This window comes from Podarcis raffonei, chromosome 15, assembly GCF_027172205.1.
Source record: "Podarcis raffonei isolate rPodRaf1 chromosome 15, rPodRaf1.pri, whole genome shotgun sequence".
In the NCBI taxonomy this organism is placed as follows: domain Eukaryota; kingdom Metazoa; phylum Chordata; class Lepidosauria; order Squamata; family Lacertidae; genus Podarcis; species Podarcis raffonei.
The window spans coordinates 23350315-23369821 of NC_070616.1; the positions used below are offsets into that span (position 1 = coordinate 23350315).

At 44.6% G+C, this 19507-nt stretch overlaps 1 protein-coding gene across 1 annotated transcript in view; it reads right to left on the reverse strand.

Moving 5' to 3' along the window:
* The window catches only part of POU2F3 (POU class 2 homeobox 3), an 80198-nt gene that overhangs the window by 14640 nt on the left and 46051 nt on the right, over positions 1-19507 (reverse strand). The window contains exons 3-6 of the mRNA XM_053367342.1: positions 12668-12772; positions 11527-11629; positions 4411-4493; positions 541-723 (exon numbers count right to left, since the gene is read on the reverse strand). Coding sequence (XP_053223317.1) covers positions 541-723; positions 4411-4493; positions 11527-11629; positions 12668-12772 — 474 coding nt within the window. The remainder of the gene's footprint in view (positions 1-540; positions 724-4410; positions 4494-11526; positions 11630-12667; positions 12773-19507) is intronic.

Genomic DNA, 19507 nt, shown 5'->3' on the forward strand with positions numbered 1-19507 from the left:
TGTAGACTTGTTCAATTGGCTTCTCCTCGAGTTCCCACCTATACAGTTTACGACTCCTGGAAAAAATTAGGACTTTACATTTGGAATGGTTAATAGTAAGTAAATTTGTTTGGCAATATAACGCGAAGATCTTAAAGGCCCTCCTCAAACCGATTCTTGAATATGAGAGGATCACCACATCGCCAGTGTACAATAGTAAGGGGCAGCGATAGTCTGCAAGCCTGGGTGCGTGAATGGTGGTTTGGGCCTCAACTAGGGGAGTTCTCATGTCACTAATATAGAGGTTAAAGAGATAGGGGGCAAGGATGCACCCTTGTCGTACCCCCTTATTTATTGGTACAGAGTTTGTGAGATCGCCCTCAGGTGTTAACCTCACCCTAGCGGCCGTCCCTTCATGTAATTTGATCATAAGCCACAACAGCCTTTTATCTATGCCCCACTTTGGAAGGTTCTCAGAGAAGAACATCAGCTGAAGGTCTCAAGGCACAGGCCAGGTGGCCTTGAGACAAGCCTTTACAGTTTGAAGGAGACCGTCCTCACCTGAGTGAACCCAAGTTTGATTCTCCTCTGTTTGAAAGTCTTGGCAAATTTTTCCAGCTCCTCTAGATCATTGGCTTCATCTGTTGCCACTGAGGACGGCAAGTGTTTGCTCACTTGTAAGTGCTGAGGGACTTCCAGGTGGGGCTCCAACGACGATCCGGGGTGCCCAGGACGTCCCACTGCCTGTTAAAACAGACACATTGTGCCGTCATTACTGGGAGAAAAGACCCTACAAAAGCACTCCCCAGGAAAGATGTTTAGAAGGGTCTAATCTACAGGTCAGATGACATGTTCACGAAACATCAAAGACATCATGGGACGTGCTGCCGGTTTGACTGCACAACCCTGGTAATTCACCAGCCAGAGATAGTGGCCAGAAGGAGCGTTGGATGGTTGGGGGGCTACCATTTTGATTCCCTGCATTGTCCCATAGCGCTGCTACACCAGGGGTATTGTGGGAAATTAAAATGGCCGCTCTCCTCAGAGCACTGGGCCAGAAAAATTGAAAACAATGGGGGCTCAGGGTAGATAGTAGTAGCGGTGGTGTCATTTGTCCGATGATGTTGGGGGCAAATGCTGACCCTGAGATTCCTATATTACAGGGGGTGGGACTACATGATTTTCGGGGTCCCTTCCAATTCTGCAATTCTATGTCTCCACTTCCATCCTCACCCAATTGTGTTTTTTTGTGTGGGCTGTAGACATTTGCATCCTACCTCTCAATTAAAGTGTCCAAAGTGGCTGGTACAATACAAATTCTTTGCCAAAGTAACCCCATAGAAAACCATCAATATGAACAACACATTGATCAACACAATAAAATACCCATTGGAAACTAAGGCCTTACTATACGCTATACATTTAAAGTAGAATCCTACCACTTTAAACAGCCATGGCTTTCCCCAAAGAATTCTGGGAAATGTAGGTTGTTAAAGATGCTGGGAATTGCGGCTCTGTAATCTACAGTCCCCAGGATTCTTTGAGGGAATCCATGTGTGTCAAATGTGCTTTAAATGTATAGTATGGGTGTGACCTGAGAGCTAATCAAGACACATCCAGAATAATCATAGGGTATTACCCTCCCTGTTGGGACTATACCAGTTCAGATTGCTGGTTGGGTGGTGGTGGTAGGGAATCCTACAAATGTGGGGAAAACATTTCTAGTAGTTACAAATCTAGCATGCAAGGACGATAAATGCCCTTGCCCTGATGTGCTAGTTTCCTCCACAAAGGAAGTCATATACAAGGGGGAAGACTCAAATATACGATCCTCCAACCGACTGTGAGCAGGGATTTTCTTATCCTACATTCATTGCAGCAATGACTAATCAAATTTAGTTGTTTTTATTCCTAATTACATTCGGTGTGGCCTAGAGGGCTGATTGGGCTGATCCAGCAAGATTGCTCGTATAATTTAGGATGAGCAGAAACCCACACATCTGAAGATGACATAAGAGGCCTGGGTGTTATGGAGACAGTTTCCTCTCATCCATCATTCTAGGTGTCTCCTGGTGGTAGAGGGAGTGTCCCAGGATCAGACACTATGGGACTCGATGCTTTCTGTTGCAGCGGCGGTTGATAGGCCTTTCCAAACCCTGCTTCCTCTTCAGTTTTCAGGCACTTTGCTTGTGATTCTGCCTCCCTCTTTTCATTAGAAGTTTTAAAGCATAAGAACATAAGAAGAGTCCGCTGGATGAGGCCAGTGGCTCATTTAGTCTAGCATTCCTGTTCTCAGAGGGGCTGACCAGATGCCTGTGGGAAAACCGTGAACTTTCCTCATAGGCAGAGACTGGTTGGTTACCTATCAGGGATCCTATCATAGTGGCTTTCCTACTTTGACCAGGAGGTTGGATGGGATGACTTCAGAGGCCTCTTCCGGCTCTAGGATTCTATGCATGCTGCCTTTAGGCTGAGTAGCCCAGGGGTGACCAAACTATGTTCCACAGCCCTAAGCTTTGTGGAACATTTCAGCAAACAGCCACAGGGAGCTCTCATCATCCCAAGGAATAGCGGAAAAGAGAACTTGCTCAGATTAAACCAAATTTGACTGTGGGTAGGAAGGAGTCCTTTCCACCCTCCTCCCTTCCTTTGTATTGAACTTGGCTCAATGTGAGCACAACTGTGGAGTCAAATTCCCACGGTCCTTCCCAATGGAATATTTCCATCTAGTTCCAAATTCAGTTCTCCAGGAAGTTTAGTGTTAAGACTGTGGCCACAAGACAAGGGGGACTTCATATATATATGTATAGTACTGAAAATTCAGCCATTTATTTGCGCACTTTGGGATTGTCCAGAGATAATTCTGCACCAGATTTCAAGGAGTGCTCCTACTGAGCTTTGGGGTTCCTAGGCTAGACACTGAATTAGAGCTGAAATGAATTTGTTTGCAAAACAGCACATCAGTTTCTCTTTAGGCACTGAAAGTTCTTCAAACCTTTCCCAAATGCTCAAATATTTGCTGAATGCTTGAAATCTGCTATTCAATCAATCAATATACCATAAGTTTATTGTTCTAGCCAAAGGTCATTACAAACCCCACAGCAACAGTACCAATAGAACAATACAGATCATACAGATCTGTTATTTGATATCATATGTTTGATTTTCAATTCTTTAAACTTGATTTGTCAGGATCTGATAGTTGACATACAATGGGATATAGTATTTCACCATATCTTACAGTAGGCAGTGGAATTTAAAAGCTGACATGCACTGGGATCTAGTATGTGACAATATGTGTAGCTGTCATGCAACAGTTTTCATATTTGGCAATGTGGCTAATGATGTTGACAGCCAGCAGCTGATGTACATCTGATGTCTGGCAAAGTGACCCCCAAAGCAGCTGAATTTTAAGATCAGATGGCACATTCAAAATTTCAGTTTCTATGTTGGATGTTTTGAATATCTGAGAATACTGGCTTCGGCTCTATAGTAATAATAATAATAATAATAATAAATTTTATTTATATCCCGCCCTCCCCAGCCGAAGCCGGGCTCAGGGCGGCTAACAACAATAAAACAGTACAAAAGTACAGCACAAACAACACTCTAAAATCATTCATTATAAAATTAATTAAATTCAAGCCACTGGCCACCATTGGGCCAGAGCTCCGCAAAGATTGCTGAGGGAGGGAGTCAGGCTGTGCCCTGGCCAAAGGCCTGGCGGAACAGCTCTGTCTTGCAGGCCCTGCGGAAAGATGTCAAGTCCCGCAGGGCCCTAGTCTCTTGCGACAGAGTGTTCCACCAGGTCGGAGCCACAGCCGAAAAAGCCCTGGCTCTAGTTGAGGCCAGCCTAACTTCTCTGTGGCCTGGGACCTTCAAGATGTTTTTATTTGAAGACCGTAAGTTTCTCTGTGGGGCATACCAGGAGAGGCGGTCCCGTAGGTACGAGGGTCCTAGGCCGTATAGGGCTTTAAAAGTTAAAACCAGCACCTTAAACCTGATCCTGTACTCCACCGGGAGCCAGTGCAGCTGGTATAGCACCGGGTGAATGTGATCTCGCAGCGAAGACCCCGTAAGGAGTCTCGCTGCAGCATTCTGCACCCGGTGGTCCAGAAGTTCGTGATCGACCACGTCGAAAGCTGCTGACAGATCTAGAAGAATCAGCAGCCCCGACCCGCCTCGATCCAGCTGTCTACGAAGATAATCTGTTAGGGAAACCAGAGCCGTCTCGGTCCCATGACCAGCGCGGAAGCCGGACTGGAATGGATCCAAAGCCGATGTTTAATTTAATTCAGCTGAGTTAACTGAACCAAATTAATCCAATCAAAAGATATTCCTGCATTGCAGGGGGTTGGACTAGATGATCCTCATGGTCCCTTCCAACTCTATGATTTCCATGAGCTAAACACCCTGCCAAGCGGCCATTACCTGAGACGTCAAGCTGTGCCCATGTTGGGGAAGGAGGATCCCACTCTGCTGCTGAGGAAAGGAGAGGAGATTTGGTTGCAGAGCTGGAAGAGAAAGGGGGGGGAAAGTGTGAGAAACTTTGTCTCTGCCTAATGATTTTCAGGATGGAAGGAAGAAGAAGGCCCGGTCCACTGAGGAAGAAGGGGTGAGGAGCAGGGCTGGATTTAGGTTTGATGAGGCCCTAAGCTACTGAAGGTAATGGGGCTCTTTATATGTCCAGCTGTCCTTTGTCAACAACAAATTGTCACTGTTTTTTGTTACAGAAAGGTAGCCGTGTTGGTCTGCCATAGTCAAAACAAAAAAATTTTTTTTCCTTCCAGTAGCACCTTAAAGACCAACTAAGTTAGTTCTTGGTATGAGCTTTCGTGTGCATGCACACTTCTTCAGATACACTAAAAAAAACACTGTTTTTTGTGTTGAATATATGCTATATGGTAATTCATAATAGGTATCTAAAGCCATTTGCACATAACAAATAGGAGCCTACACAACACAAGACACTGTTGCTGTATGTAGGTTTTATTTTATTTGTTTTTTTAATCTTATATTTTGGAAATGTACATCCAGGTTGTTTTTTTCTTTAATTTTTTTGGGGGCCCCCAAGAGAGTGGGGCCCTAAGCTATAGCTTGTTTAGCTTATACGTAAGTCTGGCACTGGTGAGGAGCCTGCCTTAAGCAACAGAAGTCCTAGAAGAGGTGCCTGCCTCACCTCCACTGTTTGCCAGTGGCCTCTGCTGCTGGCCCTGTTGCACGAGATCTCACAAGACTTCGATGAGATCTTGCAAAATCTCACTGGAAGTTGGCCGCGGCTGCTGGCGCTTTGTGGGCACCAGTGGGCAAGACAGGTAAGGGTGGTGCGGTGCCAGTGGCGAGTGCCACCCCTGAGAATAAGGATGGGGAAGAGCTTTGGCTCACTGCTAAAGCATCTGCTTTGCACGCAGGTTCAATCCCTGCCATCTCCAGGTTGGACTGGGAATCTTGGAAAGCTGGGGAGAAATATGGATTTGAGTGTGGATCTCTCTTAAATATACCCACTTTGGTATGCAGTTTTCCCCAATACAAGGCATTTTCGAAGGCTATTGTTACCAATATACTGTATTTTTCGCTCTATAAGACGCACCAGACCACAAGACGCACCTAGTTTTTGGAGGAGGAAAACAAGAAAAAAAATATTCTGAGTCTCAGAAGCCAGAACAGCAAGAGGGATCGCTGCGCAGTGAAAGCAGCCATCCCTCTTGCTTTTCTGGCTTTTGGGATAGCTGTGCAGCCTGCATTCGCTCCATAAGACGCACACACATTTTCCCTTACTTTTTAGGAGGGAAAAAGTGTGTCTTATAGAGCAAAAAATACGGTACATTTTGATGAACACAGTACCCCAGTATATGTGTTTTTGTTCATATTATGCAGCTGGAGAAGTGCACTGCAAAGTCCGGAGGACAGCAAACTTCGAAGGATGCTTGTGTTTCCATTTGTGTATTGCTTCAGAAAGTGCACTTTAGTGCAGTCTGCTTATAAAGGCAAAGAGAATCAAACTTCTCCTCCATACGTACCTTTAGATGATGCTGAACTATAACTCCCACCAGCCCTGACCATTGGGCCTTGCTGGCTCAGGCTGATGGGAGCTGTAGTCTAGCAACACCTGGGAGGGCTCCACTTTGTCTATCCTTGCCTATGAGTGTTCAGAGCACCTCGCAGACATCCTGTTGTAATCCTTACAACAACACAGGAAGGCAAGCCAGCTCAGCAGTATAATTCCCATTTTGCAGACGCGTGGCTGAGGCTGTGAAATAGGAGCTTGCCTAAGGCCACCTAGGGATAATATAACCTTTCCAAAATGAGAGCGTATTCCACAATATGGTGCAATGTCACCAGAAATGAGATGCGCATGAGATTAATGACGTGCCCTCAAACAGACGAATTGGCAGCTGCTCTTTTTTCTTAGCATGGATTTCCAAACTGGGCCTTAACGCCACTAGACAGGATGACATCTTAGCACCAGGGTGAAGACAGGCTGTGGGTGTTGGAGGGAGAGAAAAAAAGGAAGACTGTTGTGGCAGATTTTCAACTGCGGCGTGAGCCTGGTTTCTCCCCACTCTGCAATTTGCATGACAGACATACACACCAAGAAATGAAATCTTGCTTTCGGTAGTGGCTGGGGCCCATTGGAGCTGGTAGGGTGGAAGGCAGGGAGGCAACCAGTAGGTGGCGCCAGAGCCAGTGACTAATTCCAGTATCCTCCCTGCAGAGTTGCAGAGTCATACATGGGCAACATGGAGATTAAGGAGGAGGGGGAGGAAGCTGTCAGGCAGAGCAAATGGTGGCTGGTTGGAGATGGGCTGAGGTTAGTGGGGCCCTGCCCCATTCCCCCTAAAGAAGCAGCCTCCGCTACTTCAGCCATCACTTGTCCTTCCCCTTCCTCCAATATTTCAGCCAAGCTGCTGCCCTTTGAACAACAGGTGTAGTCAATATTTTTGTGTCCAAGGGTAGCTGCTGCATGCAGGCACATGCATCAGAACATAAGAAGAGCAGTGGCCGTCCTGGAGCAGGGTCCTATTCTTGCAGTGGCCAGCCAGATGCTTGTCTGAAACCCACAAGCGGGATTCGAGCACAGGAGCCCTCTCCCCTCCTCCTGTGGTTTCCGGCAACTGGTATTTTGGAAGAATTGCTGCCTCAATATGTGGAGGAATTTCATGGCCATCATGGCTGGTAGCCATTGATAGCCCTCTCCATTGTGAATTGGTCTAATCCTCATTGAAAACCATCCAGTTGGTGACCATTGCCGCCTCTGGTGGGGAAAATGTCCACAAGCTGACTCTGTAAGATATAACTATCTGCATTCACAGGACTCCCACCTTAGACAATTTGTGCTGAATAGTTGAAGGGGGTTATTGGCTCCCCTTCCACCCAAATATTCAATTGGATGACCAGCGAGTCGTTCTCTTTGCCTCCCCAGAAGATTATCTTTTTGTCACCGCTTGTTATGTTCTTGGGAGGCCAGCTCCAGAACTGTGGACTAGCCGGCCACATTGTAAAAGGTACAATAGGTTTCTTTTTTTACCCATTCTCCTTAGATCATATTGGATGCAATTCTTTTGGTTCCCCTGTGCATATGGAAAGGCAGATGAAAAAAAGCTCGTCTCGACTCGCTGCACAATATTTGGTGCGGACATGGGCTGGTGGCAGTCTTTAGCAAAAGCCGAGCAACGAGCTCCTGTTGGGTGGTCATCTGACAATATTTTTTTAGCAGCAAGTCCTACATTGCAATTCAAAGTGTTGGTGCTAACCTTTAAAGCCCTAAACCTTCTCAGCCCTGTAACTGAAGAAGTGTCTCCACCCCCATTGTCTAGCCCAGACACTGAGGTCCAGCTCTGAGGGCCTTCTGGTGGTTCCCTCACTGAGGGACGTGAAGCTACAAGGAACTAGGCAGAGGACCTTCTTGACTGCGGTGCCCGCCCTGTGGAACACCCTCCCTTCAGATGTCAAACAGATAAACAACTATTTGAATTTTAGGAGACATCTGAAGGCTCCTCTGTTCAGGGAAATTTTTAATGGTTGATGTTTTATTGTGTTTTTAATATTTTTTGGGAGCTGCCTAGAGTGGCTGGGGCAGCCCAGTCAGATGGTAATAATAATAATAATAATAATAATAATAATAATAATAATAATAATAATAATAATAGTTGCAGTGGCTTGGGCTAGATGACCTTTGGTGTTCCTTCCAACTCTACACTTCTGTGATTTTAGGAAGAAGTGCAACTGTGAGGAGAGCAGAGAAACTAAATCAGAGGTGTGTGAGATAGTCATGTCTTAAGGGGTGTGAGGAAATGGAGCCAGGTTGGTTTTGGGTGCAGGTTGCTGAGTTCACCCATTGCTGAAAGTAGCCACTGAGGCGAGGGAGTGCTCCACTTATGTTACTGAGAACTGAGTCACCGCAGGAGTTCATCACTGTAACCCTCCTAATTTCCTGCTCCCAGTCACTGGCTGCGTAATCTCAGCTCTTTGCAGCTGTTTGACTACTTCAGCGGAATCATTGCTTCACCCTTTTACTCTCGTGTGTCTCCAGAGTAGCAGAAAGGAAAACAAAGACCTGTCAGATCCCACAGGGTAGGGGTTGGCCATTGTTTCATCTGCAACTAGGCACCTTGCAAATTAGGGACACGCATGCAAATGTAATTAAAAGACGCACGCCACTGCAAGTGGGTCTTGCAGAACCCTACCAGACGGCGCTGGCGGAGACGTTTTAATGCCTTTGCAACATCCAGGGAGATAGGATCTAAATGAGGCAGACAAAAATTAGCCAAATGGCTTTGCCTGCTGCGGGATGGCAGGTCATAGGCCTAAAGGATGGGGAGCACCTCAGTTCATTCAACGGCAGTGGCGGCGGGGAGAGCTTGCGTACAAATAAAGATCTATCTCTTACTTACTTTCATTTACTTATTTCATACAATATATGTGCCACTCGATTGTAAAAAACAAAACAGAAACAAAAATTCAGTTTACAAAAAACACTAAAACCATAAAATCAAGACAAAAATTAAACAAGAATCTCTGTCTGCATGTGTTGGTTGTGAGGCAGGACAGGTTCATACAAGATGGTGTACATATAGTGGCTGAAATTTGTACATCCTCCGTCCATTTTGCCTAATCCCCATCAGACTTCGGGGAATGCACATATCTCGCCTGCTTTTGGACATTCTCTGGGCAGTATGCACATTTTCTTGTCAGCATCCATAGTCTCCTAGAAACATGAACCCTTTCCCCCCTATTTCTTGTTCAGAAGTGTGTATTTTGCACTCCTTGAGCTGCTTCTGGCTTGCTCCCTTCTCTTGCTTGGCCCACAACAAGCTTCCACTGATCAGGCAAGAAGCAAATTCTTTATCAAATAAATAATATTTATTTATCTATCTATCCATCAAATTTATACCCCACTATTCCTCCAAGGGAGCTCTTTTCTCTGCAGGCCAGCTCTGTTTAAACCCATGTTCAGGTGTTACCCAGTTAGCTGAGCAGCACAAGAGGGAATGCAGGGAGAGGGACATTCTACACCAGGCACCTTGAAACTCGGTCCTCCAGATGTTTTGGGACTACAATTCCCATCATCCCTGAACACCGGTCCTGTTAGCTAGGGATGATGGGAGTTGTAGTCCCAAAACATGTGGAGGGCTGAGTTTGGGGATGCTTGTTTTTGTTTTAAAGAAGGTTAAAATATATGAGGGGGAAAGGGGGAAATTTATGTATTAAAAAATAGATGGAGATGAAAATAGTAATATAAAAATATTATTTTTTCAAAAAAAGAAAGAAAGGAAATTCTTTTTAAAAAACAATTAAAAATTAAAATTAAGAAAAAATGTTTTTCCCTTCTTCCTTCCCTTAAAAAAAATAACCTCCCTTAAAAATACAAAAAAGTGCCTTTTTCTTTTCTTTTCCCTCAAAAATTGAAAATAGAAGGAAGCAAGGTCTTTTCCAGTGGGCTTCCCTTTGGGCTCTGGCTTGCTTTTAGTGTGCTAGCTGTTGGGGAGGTCGGCTTGGCCTGGGCTTGGGTTCAGCCGCGTGTTTACCTCTCCTCCTTTCCCTTGGTGGTGGCAGCGCAATGGGGGGATGCTTGTTTTACACCTTCCCCCCCCAATTCTGACTGAATTGCCTCCCCTGTCTCCATGGGACCAGTCACCAAGGGGGTCAGAAGGGACAGGAGGTTTAACCAGCTGAGGAAGAGTTACTCAGCAGGAGAAAGAGGGTAGGGAGAGAAGGAGTTTGTCTAGTAAACCTGTGGACCTCACTCCGACAGGAGGCAGGGATGACCACCAACTTGGGTGACTTTAAAAGGAGATAGAGCAAATTCCTAGAGGAGAGGGCTATTGATGGCTACCAGTCAGGATGGCTATGCTCTGCCTATGCAGTTGGAGGCAATGATGATTCTGAATACCAGCTGATGGAAACTGCAGGAGAGGAAAGGAAACCTGATTGCGGGTTTCCCACTGGGGTATCTGGTTGGCCACTGTGAGAACAGGATGCTGGACAAGATGGGTCATTGGCCTGATCCAGCAGGCTCTACTTATGCTGTTATATAAATTTTGGGTCAAAAGCCTCCAAAACTATTCTGCCATATTTCAAAAATTGAAAATCCAGACACATAGGTTGCCATACATCCAGATTTCCCTGGACATTTGTGCCAATTTCCTCCTCAACACTGCTTCTGACTGCAGTATTCTGAGGAAAGTTCCAGGAAATTCCAGGTGTATGGCAACCCTGCCCCAAACATATCAATATCCTTGAAACATCTGCACGGCATTGCTTTTGACACCTGCTAACGACTTTGTTTGTTTGTTTAGAATGCAGGGGTCAGCAAACTTTTTCAGCAGGGGACCAGTCCACTGTCCCTCAGACCTTGTGGGGGGCCAGACTATATATATTTTTTTGGGGTGGGGGAATGAATGAATTCCTATGCCCCATAAACAACCCAGAGATGCATTTTAAATAAAAGGACACATTCTACTGATATAAAAACACACTGATTCCCGGACCATCTGGGGGCTGGATTTAGAAGGCTATGGGCCGGATCCGGCCCCGGGCCTTAGTTTGCCTACCAATGGTTTAGAGCATCCTACCCAGGCTTGCAATTTTAACATGTAATGATAACATGAGCTTCTATTAATTTTGTAAATTTCTAACGAGTGCTGATTTTACATTATTATTATTATTATTATTATTATTATTATTATTATTATTATGTACTTTGATTAATCTTAGGTTACCTTGCTTTTAACGTTTGCTTGTTATCAGCATTTCTTAATGACTATGATTAATGAATAGCGAATCCTTCATGAATTTTCTAGTCTGAGTAAACTGCTTAGAGGTTACAGTTGATTAAGCGGTTTATAAATCCTGTTAAACAGTTCATGTAAGGAAAGAAGTCGGCATGATCAGTGGCTGGGGAATGCTGACTGATTATTGAAAGGGGGAAGAAAGGGGGAACAGGGGGGAGGCAGGAGAGAATGGAGAATAAAATGGAGTATCAGGAACAAAAGCAACATTTTCTTGCAGCTTCCACATATATACTTAGATGAATGTCCTCCTTACCTTGTTGTCCTCCTGGGCCCTGAGAAAGCAGGAAAAGGGGGACGGATTGCATGTGGCCTGGAACCTGCACAAGCTGTTGTAACGTGTGAAGAGAACTCATATCCTGGAGGAAAATAAGAGCCAAAGTCGCAGTCAGTGGGACCTTTTCACCTAGTTCTGCATATGCTCCATTGCCCACCCCTCTCCATGTGCATCACTACCATGACTCCCCTCCTTACTTTCCCCAAAAATACACAACTGTCCAAGCATGCGCAAATATATCATACAGTTTCTCATTGGTTGATGACTCGGCACTCGAGGGCCAAAGCCCACAATATGTGGCTAGACTGAGACCAAAGACTTCAGGTGTTTTGAATGCTCCCCCCTCCCACAAACGCAGAACAACCTCTTGGATATATGAAATGAGCAGGAGAAGAGTAGACTCATCAGAATGTTAAAAGACCCTCTCACAGGGTCCAGACAGGAGCTCTGCCTCTGGGAAGTTCACAAACAGGGCTTGAAAGCAATAGCTCTCTTCTTCCTTTGCTCTCTCCAGCAACTGCTATTAGAGATACCTTGCCCCTGAACATGGAGGTTCCACTGAGGCACCATGATAACAGCCATTGACGGACCTCCCCTCCTCTATGACTTTGCTTAATTCCCTTTAGAAGCCATCTGAGCTGGTGGCCGTCACCGCATCTTGTGGCAGTGAGTTCCTCAGATTAATCACACACATGGAGAAGAAGCACTTCCCTTTGTCTATCCTGAATCTCCAGTCATTCAGTTTTATCGGATAACCTTGGGTTCAGGAGTCAGAGAACCTTCTCTGCATCCACTTTCTCTACACCACGCCTCTACCAAGACCCCCCTTACTCCGATTATTTTTCCTAACCCTAAACTAAAAGCCCTAAATGTTGTAGCCTTTCTTTTTAACAGGACCATGTGGCCAGTATTGTTTATAGTTCATTTATTCACAACCTGCAGCTCCACAAGGTCACAGATGGTCACCCATCCAAGCACTGACCAGACCTCGACCTGCTTAGCTTCAGCACTGGTGGTGCATCAAGTGCCTTAAGGCCACAACCCATATAGGAATTCTTCGCTGGATCTACAACTGCTTTTGATCAATACTTGTCTGTATGAATCACCGAAAGTCTCTTACCCCAGCAATTTGCCCTCCAGGCATCATCGAGGGCCCTTGTACCAGGTGGCTTGATCTGGAGGGAATGGCGGTTTGCAAAGAGTCACCGAGGTCTTCCGTCTTAATCTGTGTGAAAGAGTAAAAGACAGCATTGTTGCAAAACCCTTGCCAAGATCACGAAGCTGGCAGGAGAAGAGGGAAGGCTGTGGAGGCAGGTTTGGGGTGCAGAATTCAGGGAGTCTGTACTCCTTGTGGCTTCAGTTGACTTGCTGTAGAATTTATTTATTTATTAGTTGTAAAAAATATTTACATGCCACTATATATATATATATATATATATATATATATATATATATATATAGGAATGGGTCACCACTAAGGATTATAGGAAAGTGCATGCATCCTTAAATGTCTGCGCAAAACTACTGGAATAGAAAAGTTTTCATCAGATGTTTAAGACTTGGAACAGAAGCCACCTGCCAAATTTCTAGTGGCAGAGCATTCCACAGGATTGGGCTGATGACACGAAAGGCTCAGTTTCTTATAGTCAAAGGAGCCTCTCCAACACATAACCCTGTTTGAGGTCCCCAGAATGTGAAACACCAACTTCTGTACACAAAGGATGGAAACATTTCTGGGAGACCAACGAAGGAATTTGTCTACTCCAACAACCACATCGACATCGAGATAATGTTTTGAAGATTATCTGAATTTGTATACTGCCCTGTACCCACAGATCTCAGGGCCAAAGGCCGGTTAAACAGAAACATTTTCACCTGGTGCCTAAAGATATGTACTTCAAGTGTCAGGTAAGTCCCCCTGGGGAGAGCATTCCACAAACGGGGAGCCACAACAGATAAGGCCTGTTCTCATTTTGCTACCCTCTTGACCTCTGGTGGAGGAGGCACATGAAGAAGTGCCTCCTATGATGATCACAGGGTCTAGGTCAGTTCATATAGGAGGTCCTGAGTCATTTAAGGCTGTATAGGTCAAAATCAGCCCATGCAGTCGAGCCAGGAATGGTGTACTATGCCCTGGTCGCCGAATTCTGCACCAGCTGAAGTTTCTGAACAGTCTTCAGAGGCAACCCTATGTATAGCATGTTGCAGCAATCTAACCTAGAGGCTACCGGAGCATAGATGACAGAAATTAGGCTATCCCTGTCCAGATAGGGGGCAGCTGGGCCACCAGCTGAAGCTGATGGAAGACACCCCATACCACCAAGGCCACCTAAGTCTCAAGCAACAGCAAAGGGTCCAGAAAGCCCAAAGCTATGTACCCGTTTCTTCAGAGGTATTCTAACCCCATCAAGAACAGGCAACCTCTCATCCGTCCAGTCTAGGGAACCACCCACTAGCAGTGCCTCAGCCTTATTTGAACTGAGCTTCCATTTGTTGACTCTTACCCAGTCCATTACTAAGACAAGACCATGGCCCAACACATCCACCCCCACATTTGTAAAGGAGAAGTAGAGCTGTGTGTCATCAGCATATTGCTGGCAACGTACCCCAAAACTCCAGATAACCCCACTCAATGGTTTCATGCAGATGTTAAACGGCACAGAGGTTAAAACTGAACTCTGAGGAACCCCAAGTCCGCAGGGCCGAAGAGCACTCCCGAAGTAGAAGGACAGTTTGAGGACCCTGTGTGAGAGGCAGGTAAGGGGAGAGCTCAGTGGGTGAGAAGAGAAGGGTGAGCCCAGGTAAGAGCTGAGAGGGAACACCTTCCTCTGTAGGGGATGACAGTTAAGATATAGTGGAGAGAGAAAATTTTGTGGTTTCTTCTTTTGTCTCTTCTTTCTTTGGTTTCTTTTCTTTATCTCTTGTAGACAAGTTTGTTGTTTTTATTGTATTGTGGCTATATATATATATTCGTATCGTATTGTAAAACCTTTATTGGCATCACATACAACATCCAAAATAAATCAGTACAGAATTACCAATTCCCCAGTGGCACAAAACATTTGCTAAAAGAAAGGAGGCAGAGCAGTCTATCGTCACATCTCTAGGTCTCCAGGGAGATCAAGTGTCTGCAGTGTATTTCAATGACAAAAACCCCCAAATAGAGATATTTAACCACTAACTTGGTGAGCTCCTGATCATTCCCCGGTAATAGAAAATGTATGACCTCTGACTCTGGTTTCCATATGGAAAAAGAGGAGCACTCCCCAGGCATCACCCTCTGAAAATAACCATCAAAGTAGGACCAGAACCATTGCAAAGACATGCCACACACCCCTAACTCAGACAGCCACTCCAGAAGGATACCATGGTCAAGGGCATCAAGAGACACGGAGAAAGTAGATAGTGAAAGAAAAAAGCACATTATGGCAAGGGAAGCTGACATCATAATAGGAACACAAGGACCTAAGAGGAGTCTTCTGGATCAGGCCAATGGCCCATCTAGTCCAGCATCCTTTTCTCACAGCGGCCACCTTTTCCTTTTGTGGGAAACCCAAAAGCAGCACCTGTGCACAAGATACCTCTCCCCTCCTTTAGCTTCCAGCAACTGGTATTGAGAAGCATTTTCCCCTCCAAATGTGGAGGAAGAGCGCAGCCACCCTGACTAGCAGCCATAGATAGTCCTTTCCTCCATGATTTTGTCCAGTCTGCTATTAAAATCATCCAAGTTGGTGATCATATGAGCTGTATGAAGAATTACCGTATTTTTCCGTGTATAACACCCCCCCTGTGTATAAGATGCCCCCTATATTTGGGGACTCTAAATTAAGAAAATGGGAGGGGGGAGATTGCCAGGAGTTGTCAAGCTTTTTTGGGGGAGGATTGCCCCAGAAAAATGCAGACAATATCACACATTGCCAATGCCAATCTCCTGCTTGCGGCAGCAACCAATCGCCCGTCCCCACACTGCATTATCCATGTATAAGACGACCCCTGATTTTAAACATAATTTTAAAATAAAAAATCCTCATCTTATACACAGGAAAATACAGTACTTTCTTTTGGTTGGATGGCCATCTGTCATGGATGCTTCAGTTGAGATTCTTGCATTGCAGGGGGTTGGACCAGGTGAACAGTGGGGTCCCTTCCAACTCTAAGATTCTATCATTTTATCTGTCTTGAATTTCCCAACATTCAGCTTCATTGGATGTAAGCAAATTCAAGTGTTATGAGACACTATGGGCCAACCCAAAATTAAAAAATTGGAAGTCAAGTAATAATTTGGCAAATTTGGATGAAAAAAGGTATTTTGACATTGAATCAATTAATTGATGAAAATTACAAATTTGTGGAATATAAGACTTTGCAAGTAAAGTATGGATTAACCAGTGAAAAACAATGGCAATACATCCAATTGAAACATATGTTGGAAAGGCAGCTTGGCCCTGACGCTATAGAAGCATCGGAAACACCCATGCTACTACAAGATTTAATCTCTGCAACAGAAACAAAAAAACTCTACACTTCAGCTATATAAAACCCTACTCAACAGGAAGAAATATGATTTAAAATATGATAGACAAAAATGGAATGAAGAGTTAGGGGTACAGATAACAAATGATATATGGGAGTCAAGTATAAAAAATCAACAGAAATAGCCTCTATGGATCTAAGACTAAGACTTATTCAACAGAAAATAATATTCAGAGCCCACTGGACTCCAGCAAAGCTATACCAGAAGAAAATAATAAGTACAGACAACTGCTGGAGATGTGGGAGTAAAAATGCGAACTTAGTACGTATGATGATTAACTGCCCAATGATAAGATCATTTTAGTGCGAGGTGAAGATATTTATAGCAAGATTAATAAAAAGAAATTGTTATTTAAGGGAACTGAATTTTATTCTAAATTATATTCCGGAAACGTGGGAGATTACAAGGGGTCAAAATAAAATAAAATGGATGTACCGTGCTATATTAGAAGCAAAAAAAAAAACTTGTTTTGATTAATTGGAAGAGCCGCAAATAGATTCCATTAGCACATGGATTGATAATATGGACAGATTAGATCCATGCAAACGAATTGCATGTCGACACAAATTAAGACTGGATAAATATGAAGAAATCTGGAAGGAATATTTAAGCGATAAGGCGGATAGTGGTGGGAAGTAGGGGGAGGAGAGAGAGGTGGGAAAATATTGTTAAAAAGGTGTTGTCATGAGTATATCAGTGTATTCAAATCTGAATTGTCGAATTGTGTTATTAGTGTAATTATGGTTTTTGTTGTATGTGTCTTTTGCGGTTGTTGTTTGTATTGAAAAAACAATTACATAATAATAATAATAAGTGTTATGAGACAGGGGATTCCACCCTCTCTACCTACTTTCTCAATGCCATGGATAATTTTACAAACTTCTATCATGTCACATGTTAGTTGCCTTTTCTCTAATTTTTAAAGCCTCATATGCCGATACTTTTCCTCATGGGGGAATTGTTCCACCTGCTTGATGATTTCATTTACTCCTTTCTGACACTTTCCCAACTCGGCAATATCCTTTTTTTGAGCAGAGGAGGCAGCCAGATCTGTGCACTGTATTCCTAATACCGTGAGAAATCTGTTAGTATTTCAGGTGCTGTGCAAGACTCTTCGTCGCTCCCAAGTCAGATGGCATGGAATTGCAGACTTAATATTTGCAAGCCTGCAACCAGTCTATGGCAGTGATTTCCATAGTTAGTTCCGTGTCGATTCCCCCCACCCGCAACCTGCTCTTGCCTTAGGGCCCCCTTACCAGAAACGGCCTGGCAAGGGTACAAGGCTGACCCGTTGTGCCAACTGGCAGAGCGACTCTGCACGTGAATGGGCTGGCACACACCACGACGAGCTTTTCAATCAATGTAGCTGACACACACAGAGAGCTCTGCTCCCAGAAGTGCATTTTGGGTGAGGAAGGATCTGTAACTTAGTTGGCCCTTTTGATAATGCACCAAAAAACACCCAAGTGTTTGACTGCCAAAGCTAAGGCAAACTGAACTTGGTTGGCAGTGTTGGGCATAAAACAACAGTTACTATAAGTTACTTGAACGTGGGGGGCAGGGGCATGATTGGCAGAAAGGAAGCCTAATCATCCCTCACTGATTCTTTCTCTTTTAGTAAGTATTTGTTGGTAAAACGTTTCACCACCTCTCAGGCTTTGCTTTCTTCCTGCCTCTTCTCCAGTTTAGTTAGTTCAAGCCAGTGACAGCTGGAAGCTAGAATATGATCAGTCCTTCCAAATGCACTCATTTTCCAGGGACAGTTCCAGGTTTACAGAAGCTGTCCCGGTTTCTGATTTAATCCCGGAATGTCTCGCTTTCCCTTAAAGGTAAAGGGACCCCAGACCATTAGGTCCAGTCGTGACCGACTCTGGGGTTGCGGCGCTCATCTCGCTTTATTGGCCGAGGGAGCCGGCATACAGCTTCTGGGTCATGTGGCCAGCATGACTAAGCCGCTTCTGGCGAGCCAGAGCAGCGCACGGAAACCTTCGTTTACCTTCCTGCTGGAGTGGTACCTATTTATCTACTTGCACTTTGAAGTGCTTTCGAACTGCTAGAGTGGCAGGAGCAGGGACTGAACAACGGGAGCTCACCCCATTGCGGGGATTCGAACTGCGACCTTCTGATCAGCAAGCCCTAGGCTCTGTGGTTTAACCCACAGCGCCACCCGCATCCCCACCGCTTTCCCTTAGGGTGTCCCTATTTTCATCAGAGAAATTTTGGAGGGTATCGAGTTATGCAACCCTCAAGCCAAGGAGATAGGTAACTATACAACCTTGAGAAGGCATCTGAAGGCAGCCTTGTATAGGGAAGTTTTTGAATATTTAATGTTTTATTATGTCTTTCTATATGTTGCAAGTTGCCCAGAGTGGCTGGGGCAACCCAGTTAGATGGGTGGGCTATATATATTTTTTAATAAAAGTATTATTATTATGGAATAGGATGTCCCTATTTTCATCAGAGAAATGTTGGAGGGAATGTGTACCAGTGCCACACAAATGACACAGGGACATGCACCTGGAAGGGCCAAAATAATCTGCTTTGCATGCAGAAGTTCCTGAGTTCGATACCCAGCATCTCCAGGCAGGTCTGGAAAGGTCTCCTGCCTAAAACCCTGGAGAACTGCTGCCTGCCGGTGTGGACAACACTGAACGAGGCAAACTGGTATCAAGGTGATGAAGAAAAGGGAAAAGGCCAGCACATAAACAGGAGAGTTCCCAGTAGATTTTGAGCAGTAACTGGGATTTGTCAGGCTTTGGATGGAGGATTAGAGCAGGAAAGGAAAGAAACACCCCAAAAGGTATTTCTCAGAGGATTTGCACAACGAACATCAGAGCCCAGGCATCCTACCAGGTTGCCCTCAGCCTTTGATGATTATAGTGACTAATCATCGTTTACTCACCTGGCAAGAGAACAGAGTGAAACTGGAACCGCAAAAGGTTTGCCCAAAGCAAAAAATTAAAAATTAAAAAAACAACACACACAACAGTACAGTTTCACAAGCCGCAGATCAGCACCCTAACCCCCCTCTTTGCTTTTGTCCACTTGGGATTGCTACTATTTTTGGAGGGGAATTTTAAAAATGTGCCTTGAGCCCAGCATTCCTTCCCACATTCGCCACCTTTGTTTTTCAAAAAGCTTGGATTCCCCCCACCCCACCATAGAACAGTTAAGGCAAGAATAGCGTATTTTGAGTGAACTGAACAAAGGGAAGGCAACAAGAAGAATGAATGGATCAACTTGAAAGGTCCATAATCTAGTGACAACAAACAAACATTTGTTGTCTTATTATTTCTTGAATTTTCACAGTCTCATGCAAGTCATGTTGTTAGTATCTTGGACATTTTATAGAAGGGAAACTTAAAACATCCAAGAAATTAGCAACGTGGTGGTTTTAGAAAGAAGAATGAAGAAAAGGAAACGGTG